This window comes from Brachyhypopomus gauderio, unplaced genomic scaffold (genome assembly GCF_052324685.1).
Source record: "Brachyhypopomus gauderio isolate BG-103 unplaced genomic scaffold, BGAUD_0.2 sc52, whole genome shotgun sequence".
In the NCBI taxonomy this organism is placed as follows: domain Eukaryota; kingdom Metazoa; phylum Chordata; class Actinopteri; order Gymnotiformes; family Hypopomidae; genus Brachyhypopomus; species Brachyhypopomus gauderio.
The window spans coordinates 2041613-2053621 of NW_027506877.1; the positions used below are offsets into that span (position 1 = coordinate 2041613).

The 12009-nt window shown below is 42.6% G+C and overlaps 1 protein-coding gene across 5 annotated transcripts; it reads right to left on the reverse strand.

The window, feature by feature from the left end:
• Positions 1 to 1154: 1154 nt before the first annotated feature.
• On the reverse strand, positions 1155 to 7854 carry trip6 (thyroid hormone receptor interactor 6). 5 transcript variants are annotated; one of them, XM_076987363.1, is made up of 11 exons: positions 7698 to 7854; positions 6581 to 6639; positions 5061 to 5277; positions 4364 to 4521; positions 3849 to 3953; positions 2948 to 3511; positions 2574 to 2664; positions 2287 to 2456; positions 1903 to 2081; positions 1516 to 1636; positions 1155 to 1361 (listed from the first exon to the last, which is right to left on the reverse strand). In XM_076987363.1, exons 1-11 carry the CDS (start codon positions 7726 to 7728, stop codon positions 1230 to 1232), a joined length of 1827 nt encoding a protein of 608 aa, XP_076843478.1. In that variant the 5' UTR covers positions 7729 to 7854; the 3' UTR covers positions 1155 to 1229. The 5 variants fall into 5 exon arrangements, with proteins under 5 accessions (XP_076843478.1, XP_076843479.1, XP_076843480.1 ...); XM_076987364.1 differs by lacking the exon at positions 7698 to 7854 and adding an exon at positions 7135 to 7346; XM_076987365.1 differs by lacking the exon at positions 7698 to 7854 and adding an exon at positions 6917 to 7126.
• Positions 7855 to 12009: the final 4155 nt, after the last annotated feature.

Below are 12009 nucleotides of genomic sequence, written 5' to 3' on the forward strand. Positions count from 1 at the left end.
CAGAGCAAGTTTACATCATGATCACATCATGTTACATCATATTACATCATGATCACATCACCCTGCATGATCTAAACGAGGGCACTCATATGCACTACGTTTCACACACTCGTATCTTACACACAACTCCTTCATTTAGCCGTGTTCGAACACGGCACACTCGTAAGATGATGGTCAAGGTTAGGACTTTGTTAGAAGCTAATCTCACATACACAAAGAACCTGACCAAGAACACATCCACTTCTTTTCAGCACAGTGATCACAGCATAAAGAGAAAATGCTGGCATTAATATATCTAACCACCATAATTATCAAGCATCAAGGTTAAGTCTTAGGTACGCAGAAATGGTTGCGATATCTATTGAGGATAATGGCAAAGCTAAGTGTAACAATTATTCAATCACTGATATGTTGAACATGTCCTGCTGATCCCAACAGGGTACGTCAGACATTAGTGTTCACAAATAACAGGCACTCTGTTGAGAGCAGCGAATCTAAGGGGATAATTTTTTATAACTGAGTGAGCAAAACATTACGTGAAGCCTAAAGATTCCAGAACAGTCGATGAACCCACTACTGACAAATATCTGAATTAACGGATGTGCAGAATAAAGTCAAAAGACAATAAACAGAACGATGCAGCTCCTTATTTCAATGACTACTGTTTTGATTTTAAAATTCAAGATTCAAGACAAAATCAATAAAGGTCTGTAATACAGATTTTGAGCAGTAGTGAGTCTTTGCTATAATGTACAAATGTACCCTGATGAAGCCCTAACCCTGTATAGTGAGCAACACACATGAACTAACAGCTATGCATGTGTGTAAACCCACACAGGCATGCGCGTGCACACACAAACACACACCCCCTCCCACAATTTCCACCCAGGACACTTCAAGATGAATTTATATCCACCGTCCAACTCCCCATCTGTTTCATGACAGAGGAGAATACTATCTGACCATTTAAAACGGCACATGTAAAAAGATTTCAATCTTATTCATGGCTCTTTTTAATTATAACCCTGAGAATGAGAAATTCAGCTGTCCTTTATATGATTTGCTTTATATAATGTTAGGAAATATAGGGTAGTTTGACAATGGCAGAGCATCTGTATGAATAACCCTTACAGCAAACAGCCCCCCCCCCCCCCCCCCCCCCCCCCCCCCAAACCACACGGGATAAGAGGGTGCGGAAAAGGGGGGTGAAACATGACAGGAGGAGACCGTTAGCAGTCAGTGGAGATTTTGGCTGAGAGGTCTTGGATTCGCCGAGCGCTGCAGGTCTTGCACAGAATATGGCCATCCAGAGGGTAGCATCCCCGGCCCTCTCCCTCAGACGAGAGAAGTAAGCCACACTCCTGAAATAAACCCAGAGATGCCCAGAGATGTTTCACTGCTTGTTGACATGCCTTTGGAAGGCGTGCATGTAACTCAGCTAGCGTGTAAGCTTTCGTAGAGTAAAAGAAGCACAGATCTCACCAAGAACTTCATCGGCGGTTTGTATGGGCGTACCTCACAAACGTAGCAGTTGACATGGAAACTGCGATCCAGAGCCACGATCCTCACAGTCTCCTCCTGGCCGGCCTCAGGCATGATGGGCTGGGCGCAAACAGAGCAACGTGGGGCAAACTTCCTGCCCACACAGGAAGTAGAGAAAGTGTTTAGAACTGTTTTTAAACACCCTGTCATACAAGCTTACCCTTCTTGATCTAAACAGGTGTAAAAGATACTTGCAACTTGCATTACAATCCCACTAAAACATCTCTCATTGGGTCTACATATACTCAACTATAACTAAAAGGAATCTGTGCTCTTCATAAATGTGATTTTTTGTTAAAAGCACCTTCGTTTTCTACTCAAACCCACAGAACCCTAAACCTTCAGAGCCACCGCGGTCACCTGTGGAAGTCCTCGATGCAGTGGATCTGCGAGGTGGCGTCCACGGTGAAGGGCACCCCATCCAGGCAGCAGCCACACACCACGCAGGTGAAGCAGCGCGGGTGGTAGGCCTTCCCCATCGCACGCAGGATACGGTCCAGGATGGGGCTGGAGCACTTAGAGCAGCGCTCCAGCGTGCTCTGCAGACGCACGCGAAGAAACGAGGAAGGGCACCAAGAGAGTCACTAACGAGACTGTACGTGGTCATTAGAAACTATGACAGAAATTAATGTAAAACGCTGTAAAAGTTATACCGGAAAACAGCACAACGGAAAGGAAAAGAAAGTAAGGGACATAAGAAAGCAACACAAAAACAAACAAACAAAGGTCAGCCAGGAGACTCACGATGTAACAGCTCTCACAGTAGCTCTTCTTGTCCAGTGCATAGAAAGGCTGGCCTCTGAGACAGGCATGGCACGTGATGCACGTGAAACACTCCACGTGGAACACTTGCTCCATCGCAATGCAGCCACTACCATCACCTACTACATTATCCCCACACCTCGCACAGCGGCCTGACGGAGGGGGAGGAACAAGAGCCTTTAATTAAACACTCTGCTCCTCATGAGCAAGTTTATGTTTTTGTGACTGAAGTAACAAACATTTTTTTTAAGGGTGTGAAAGACACTCACCAAAATATTCCTCTGTGGGGGGATGATTCATGTCATACACCAACTTCTTAGTGAGCCGATCTAATTCCTCTTCTGGTCTCGACACTGGCCCCTGGTGGTCAAACACACCAAAAGCAACAATGAGCTAGCAAATTTTAACAAACAGTATTCTGGCGCTTTTATATTCAACTCATCAGATTCTAATTACACTACAAAGACTACCCTAGATCATAATACAACTCAGATACCTGAGCATGGATGTCTAACCTGTGATTATGGTTGTCTGCTGTCTTTTGTGTGATATGAACGAACAAAAAGATCCTTATTAAATAATGTCTTCAGAGAGTTAACGTAAAGCACAATGAAAAGCATCTCATCTTCTGGGGATACCTCACCTTACTCGGCTGGTATGTTGCCCCCTGTTCTTGCCCTTTTTTCCCAGGCAGTCCCTGAATCCTGGATGGTGCCTGGACTCCCACCGAAGGGCCCTTATATGCCGCTGGATCTCCATGGGCCTCCTGGGCTGGAGGTGGTGGTGGCGGGTACCACCCCTGCGCTTCTGGGTAATGTGGGTGATCTTGTGGGGCAGGGCGGGAGGCATGCTGGCGGGGAGGGGGTGGGGTATAGGCCTGCTCCGCCCGTCGTCCGCTCTGGGAGTAGGTGACAGGCTGGGCGGTCTTAACCTGGACGCTGAAGCGCGGGCCGGTCGGCGTGGAGGCAGTGGTGTATGAGGCAGGCACCGGCTGAGGGTACGGTTTGTAGCCAGAGGACGGGGGCGCGTAGCTGTAATCAGGCTGGGGAGTGGAGGCGAAATGTGCAGCAGGATGGTACTGACTCTGGGGGTGAGGGGGGTAGCCCATGGTGGGTCTGGACTGGGACGACGGCCCCGTCTGGGTCAAGGAGGAGGGCTTGTAGCGTTCGCTGGTGAGGTGCTTGTTGTAAGGCACGTTGTCATACAGCTATGACAAGACAAGAATGAGCAGCTCATCAGAAATTCACTCTCAAGAGACTTTACATCTGTTCATTCATGTACCTCAGCTTCTTAGCCCACAAACATGACATTTGAAAACATTAAATTACAAATGCCACAACAGAGTAATGAACAACAATGGTCATATTATTCCAACGCAAGTGAAGACTATAACCTCGTTATACCGCACTTCTACTCTTCTATATATTTTTGTCCAGTTTTGCTCTCCCTAGTCATTATATACTCAAAAGATTATAAAGCAACATGCAAGTTTTCAGAGCCAACATGGGGGAAAAAGGTTATCCTTAAGAGAGTTTCTAGAGCACCTGTGCGCTTGAGTTCGAAGGGTGACTGTCCAGGTCAGCCAGCATGCAGGTCAGAGAGTCTATCTCTGCATCAATGCTCGAGAGGTGTTTATCAGAGCCACGAACCTGCCACAAGAACATGGGTGCAGGCGGTCAAACAAAGTGGACATGTTGCCAAATGGCCAGAAGCTGAACTCAGCAGGATACGTTCAATCACTCCTATTGTTGCTTTGTTTTATACCATCAGAACATAGGATGTATATATGGGAGCATGCAAAGGCTTTGGACCCACTTCCTTCATGGTTCTTTTTAATATACAGTTAAGTAAATATTAGTAGTAGTAATGATTTTCAGGACCCAGAAAGAATGTCTCCATCTAGCATGACCTTCCTACTCATGTTAAAAGAACCGATTCGCTAAAATAAAACAAAACAGCAAGGTCAAACGTTCCCCCGAAATTCAACAGCAGAAGTCAATGACGTTCTTTCTAAAAGGCTGCGCCAACACCAAAACTCTGCAAGTTGAGGACGACTCACGTGTTGATCGTAGCCGGACATGTGTGGGTTCCAAGAGGGGTGCTCCTCTTTGGGCCCGTTCCCAGGGGGGTAGTAGTGCTCTCCTGATTTGGGGGAGAGTGGGTGGTACGGGGAGGCACCAGAATAGTCATCCTGAAGTTGGTGGTGCATACTGCCACCTAAATAACCACACACACACACACACAACCAAAAAAGGACTTCGTTTTATAGCTGAGCACTTGCCACACTGCACGTCATTTTATCAGCCAGACATGTTCCTCCTCAGTTGACCCTCTGTTCAAGCCGTCATTGGATTATACATAATTGTTTGTAAAAAAAAAAAGTGTAAACCCTGAAGATCTCTGAGTGATACAACGGTAGGGGTTTTGTGTTCGTGATTTGCCTTTCACAGAAATGCTGGTAGGGACAAAGAACAGGAGACATACCAAACACACCAAGAAACATTTATAATCAAATCACTCAACTGTATAGAACGTGTTAAAATACTCCTCCGAACATTATCTGGTGACAGCACATACTTCATCGTTTCCACGGGTTACATCGACACCAAAATATGATCCCCCGGAAGCAACACAGCCATCACTGTTACTCTTGTTTACATTGTTATGGATTTAGTAAGGCTGTCGCCGACCCAAGTCTGCAGAAGTCTGGAAACGTACACAGGGCAAACGTACGCTGGGCCTAAAAGCACTCTCACCTGGCGGTGCAGTGGCTATGTACCTTGCAGGTACACTGTTTCCACCTGTTGCTCCATTTTGATCATATACACCATATTTGGGCCTCTGGTCAGGTGGGCCCTTTTTGGGCAGTCTGTAGAAGGCAGCCCCAGTGTGAGACATCTGCGCTGCAGGTCTCTCTGGGCTACCCAGAGTCCTCGGAGGCAGCCATGTAGGGCCAGACATAATGGGCTTCCACTAGCAAAGTAAAGCATGGTTTATGTTTTCTGGGTTCAGAGAATGAAAATGAACATTTTCTACAGCATTTTAAACTTGGCTAAAGGTTTGATAGTGATTACGAGCTTGTATTTTAAGTGGCTATGATTTGAGAAAGATAGAGAAACCAAGAACATGTTATGTATGAGTACAATCCAAAAACGGATGATTATCCCTTTAGACCTAATCATTTATCTAATCCCTCACAAAATAAAAAAAACATCAACCAACATCATTGGTACTAGGATGTAAGCAAGTGGTTACCCATGGAAACTAGAGGATGCTCCATTTTTGGTTTCCCATGGTAACTTATGGGTCCTACAACAACAGGCTCAATGTAAATAATAAAAAAAAGCAGGAAAGGGGACCATTTTCAACTATAAGGGGAATTCCAGGGGTCCACAAGCAAAACAGTCTCAGTCTCTCTCTCCCTCACTCACTCACATTCACACACACACACACAATTCCCACAGGTGCAAAGTTCCTCCTGATCTCTAATGGCACAATAGCCATTGTCTTAAATATTTAGACCTGACCCTTTGTGTACAAACTTCTCTATGAGAATAATGTAGGAAATGTGTAATTATCGTTTTGTGTTGATCCATCTGGACAATCACAATGCACACCGCACAATGGTCAGTCAAGCACAAAATACTGGATAGTTCAACAACAAAGCTGACTTCAAATAAGATAGTTATTGGGGAAACGTGGCCTAACTTGCAATATAAAAACACCAGCAACTGACACCTCTACATTCAATATCCGTGATAATATGTTTAATATGTTTTCTAAGACACCTGAAACGCAACAGCAAAGACGAACAGATCACTTGCGCTGCACAATTCTGGCGATCAAACGTCTTTAAGTTTGCGTGACAGTGCCGACTTGGTGTATATCTGAACCCGTTGGGGCGCATACTCAAAGCCGAGGACTGCTGGGCCGTAATTCAGAAACTGCGGTGGCGAATTTGTGGGTTAGTGGGTTCCACAAGACGCCAGCAGATCATCTGTGCACTTTCCAAAACGTGTGGCAGAGAGAGCGACTCTTTGGCGGAAGTGTGGTCTGCTGCTTCACCACGTACGGGGTGGTGGTGGTGGTGGTGGTGGTGGTGGTGGGGTGGGGGAGCGCTGCAGTCTGCGGTCCCAAATCAGTCTCTTTAGAGAGGGTAAAAACTACTCGATCTTCGCACCACAGCGAACCGAACCCGCTAGCTAACCCGAGGTACCGGGGACGCGGTCGGCCGTGCAGGAGAAATCGGGAACAGAGAGAGCGACGACGTCCGTACCTCTTCAAAACGATGTCTAATCCCAGCACGTCTTACAGCTGGACCGATCAGAGTCTCATCTGCGAAATGAAACACAGTTTAGGTTTGGCTTTTGAAACAAGCGACCACAACGCCGCCTCTGCTTTCCGTTACACCGGTCACCCAACTATAAATCTGGCAGCTAGATTAACATGTCAGCGAGTGGCGTAAAAGTCTGCGGCTCCAGCTTTTTCGTAACCGCACTTCTAGCACTCGTGTCGAACCAAAGCACGACATTTACACGATTTAAATGCAAACATTGGAAAAACAGCTGATCAACTTTCTCGCCGAACCACAACGGCGGTAGTTTAAGGTTACCGTTAAAGTTAGTTCGCCCGAATGCACACGCTACTAGCTGCACAACTAACGCCAGATATGCGCGGCTCCGTTTTTTCTCCACACCGCCCCTCGCGCTCACGGACGAACGGCCTTCGCTATTTCTCCTCCATTTGGCGTGCAGCGGCGTAAAACGAACTTTTTTTTAGAGAAGGATACTTTCGCGTTCGGCGTGGGGTTTTAATTCCCGTGAAACCTACTTTTCCGTGGGTCCTACGTGCGACACAGGCCCCGCGGTGCAGGCGCGTGACGTAAGGTCGTTTCGGAGCGTGGAGACGCGAGGCGCTCGCGCTCTGTCGGCCAGCCCGGTCCCATATTGGAATGACAGATGGCGCGTGTCCTAATTCATAGGTGAGACTATGATGATAATAAAAAAAACGTTTCGTCTACCCGAGGTGGCCTAGTCACTACCTAGTTCCTACTGTGCACGGAGGTACCCTGAACTGTGAATGCAATTACATGATCTCTGTATCCTTGTCTCAGAGAAAACAAACGTAATGCACGTGGCAATCTCGATGCGGTGGAGTGTGAGAAGGATATCTAATACAAAATATTTTTATCTATTGTCATTTTTTTTCGACATCTAAGCACATTTGAGAATTTAAACTGGCGCGTCGTCGTAATGCTTGAAAATCAAAACAAGTGTGTCGTCGTGTCTACTTCAAACCATCTGCACACGGAACACAGGATAAAGTTACATTTTATTTGAGCGATATTTGCAGACCCTCTTAAAGTACAAGCGACCCAAAATACCAATACTTGCCCTTTTTCGGGGTGCCAGATGAGTGCCACATGCCAGACAAAAGTGAAACGCATCATCTTTGTAATGCGCTTAAATATTCGACATGTCTCTGATATATCTCTTAAATATATATCTGCCAGAAGTGGTTAGCATTTGTTATTTCTTTGACATGCGGGCCTCTCGTGCTTCACGTGCCAGTGTTCTGTTCCAGGTCTCTCCACATCCCCCCTTTCACCTGCCACATGGATGGATTGAGTTATATCTTATAAGAGGAAAATCAAAGCTAGAAGTTCACAACCCGAAAAAACATTTATTTATAAACATTCAATCAACTTAAAAATGATTAAATATATATTCATATTACATTTTTCATATTTCAAGCATTTTCATGGTCATTGTATTTTCTTTGGTTCCTACGCTAATTTTCATTAGCTAGTTCAAGTGCATTAGGACCCTTTGTCTGAACTAACCAATAGGAGAAATGAGGAAGCTATAAAGCGGACGGAAATAACAATAAGGGCGGTCCGCTCCCGGTTGCCAGGTAATGCCCACCAGTCAGTTTAAAGTGAAATTTAACAAACTACTTTGGTAACGCGCCGGCCATATTAACATTTACATTTATTTACATTTATGTAAATATGTGTACCACTTGTTGTTTATCTGCAGTTCGCCGTCCTGTGCCATTTCTGACCGAAATGTCCATACCAACATTTCTCTGGTCCAATTATATATTTTTGTCATTTGATAACCAGTTGCAATTATTACCTAGCAACTTTAAAAGTAGCTCATAGTGGATATGATAAGTAGCTGGTCTCTGTTGGAGAACGTTTGAGTGAATGCTTCAATTCATCCATTCCAACACTGGGTCACACAAATAAGCTTCAACCATAATTATGGACTTGACTGGGTTATGGATAATTACACATAACTAACTTAACTGAACTTCACAAAATACATCTTTTCACATTAATGTCATTGTGCTTTCTCGATATTAGATATCCAGACTTGATTAATGTCCCTGTTCTAGGACGTTTAGACTTTCTTTCTTAAAACGAACTTGTAAATCTACATGGGTAGCTAACTATTAGCAGTTGCTAACGCTACACACATTGGGTGGCAGATACATAGCTAGCTAGCTGCAGAGTGAACCCATCTTTGACAGACACGTTAGCCTACCATTCCTTTACTGTTAGTGGCCCATATTTGCATACTCTGGGTTACAGTCAATCAGATTTTGGACACTATTATCAGGCAACACTACCCAATCATAACCCATTAATCAAGAATAATCCTCATGAATATTTATTTAATTCATTGCATGGTCAATAAAATTAAGTATACATATGCTTACCTTAATTCAGAAAATCTTTCATATGCTATGGCTGATGGTGTAATGGGGCATCACGACACGAAATTCACCTAATGCAAATGAAACGTTTGATGTCATTTAACCCCTTGGCATAATCAGCCTCTCATGAGTAAATTAACGATGGTATGGCTTGAAGGATTCATAGAGAAGGTATCTCGATAGCATCTGGTTACACCGAGGGAAAATCGAACTGAAGCCTCAGACATAGACTAACAGGTACAGGATCAATACAGGCCTACATTATATAAACAAATAGGCTAATTTAGGGATAATGTAATAATTTTTCTTCTTCTTCTTCTTCTTCTTATTTAAGTATATAGTGTGGGAACCCTATTGTAATTGTTAGAATTTTTCTTATTCTTATTATTAGGGTTCAAGCATGTAGTGCTATTAATGTAGTAGTGGGCCTAGCTCTTCATATGACTATTTAAAGACCAGTGAACTCAGATTCAACCAGAAAAATCAATATCATATAGTTGTCATCACAGTTTTCTTAAACACTGCCCTATAATTGTGTGACTGTTGACTGCACTGTGAATAGGGTATTGTTAGCAGGGATTTTTCTTCAGATCCATTTTTGATAAAAAAAAAAAAAGAAAAAAAAAAGCTATTTAATGTGGCAGTAACTTCTAATAATAACACTTCACTGGTTAAGGAAAAGAGAACTGTGACCCAAAATGTTAACATTTTTATTAGAATATCTAGATAAACTTCTTAAACCAATGCAGTTTTATGGCTTTTGCAGTGAGTAATTCTAACCACGTCTACCTCTCTCCCTTTATTACTCATGAGTTTTGGAAAGGTAGCTGTTATTGGTTGATTTATGGGTTTCCTCATGGTCCTTTCTCACTTTCCAAGACAGCTGAGAAAGAGAGAGAGAGTGCTGAAACAGTGAATAGTCTATTCAAGTGAAAGACAGACCCCCCCCCACACACACACATACAAAGATGAAATATCTTCTGTATCTGTACTTCCGCGGAAGGTTCTTTTCAGTATTTCTCTTTATTGTTTTCTTTGCGCTTTTGTTTCCACATTTCTACCTCCTGCCACCTTCCTAAAGAGAACAAACAATCCCCCCCTCACCAAGACCTCCACCGGACAGCCCCAACATATGTCCTTATATGTCCAAAACGCTGGGCTCCGGCAGGAAGAAGCAGTTTATCACGACCAGTTATTGTTTCAACAGCTGCAATAGTGGGATCCTGCAATGAAATTAGACGTGGGATTTAAAATCATTGAAAAAGAACAACATTGTTCATTTTTTTGCATTTTTTACATTTACCCTTAAAAGCTCTTTTGACTTACTGATTTGTAATGACATGTACTCTTTAATATACACAATTAGCATAATTACACAATCAAAAAAGCATTATACAGTGACCCAAAAAGCCATCAAGCAGCCAGAGCAAAACCTTTTGCTTATTTTTTACCATTCCTTAGTATTTGGGCTATTAATGCTGACTGCACACCAGTAGTTGACTGCAACTATTTTCTCAATCAGCAATAGATTAAGTCTAAACTTTAGTTAATTGAAAGTTAATTTAGTCCAGGACCACATCATTTACTCTCTAAATTTAGGGTGATATGGTGTAAAATAACTAAAGTAAACTAAACTCCACAATATACATATATATAATTTTATTATTAATAATAATTATGTGTGTGTGTGTGTGTATAAGAGGTGCCTAGGCTGTTGTAGGAGTGCCTGCAGTGGGGTGGTGTAGATCAGACAGCTTCACCCCACCCAGGCTGCATGCTGCGAGACGCCAGGCAAGGCACGACCGCTCTGGATAACAGTGGTGCTGCTGCCAGTGCGCCGGCCTGTGCGGTTTCCGCTAATTGGTGAACCTCCTTCAGTAATGTTCTCACTTTTCCTCGGCCGCCCCCTCTCTTCCGTTACTCGCACAATGCCTGGAAGTCGCCTAGACCCACATCTCCTTCTGTTTTTTTGTTTTCTTTTTTTTTTTTTGTTTTTTTTCCTCCCCTCTCTCCCTTTTACACCGAAGACACAATTGAGTCAGGTCCCCAACAAAACAAATAAGAGTACAAAGAATCACACACACTTGACACCCCAGTCCAAAAGTAGTTCCGACTCGCATAGTTTTCATTTACATAGAGGTTAGTACTAGATCCTCTATCACACATTAGCATCACAACAAATGAATATGCTTCAAGGATGCCCTGCAGACTGCTGAGTTTGTGTCCTGCATTGGCAATCAAATGAGTCTAGTTCCAGTCCCAGGGCTCTTTCAACACTGACAGGAGTGGCACATCTCTTCCAAAAAAGGATCAACACATCCCTCCCCGACCCAAAAATCATACAACACTTACTATAAAAATAGTCTTACTATATATATATATATATATATATATATATATATATATATATATATATATATATATATATATATCCCAAAAATCATACAACACTTACTATAAAAATAGTCTTACTATATATATACAATACCATTTTTTTCATATAAGTCACAAAAATTATGTGGTACGCTTTTCTCTACCATATATATATATATATATATATATATATATATATATCCCAAAAATCATACAACACTTACTATAAAAATAGTCTTACTATATATATATATATATATATATATATATATATATATATATATATATATATATATATATATATATATATATATATATGGTAGAGAAAAGCGTACCACATAATTTTTGTGACTTATATGAAAAAAATGGTATTGTACTATGGAATAATTCTTTATTTAATGTTTGAAAAGGGACCTCGGTCATCAAACACATCATCCACTTTAGTAGAAACACCACTTCATAAGTAACACTGCGGCTGTACAGTATTGGCATATTAAGAAATCCACTTTGTAATGAACTATGACAGTCTGGCAGGGTGAAAAATGTGAAAGATTACAGGCTGCAAACATTTACCTGTAAAAGCTACTATAAGTTGTTTACCTAATAAAGTTA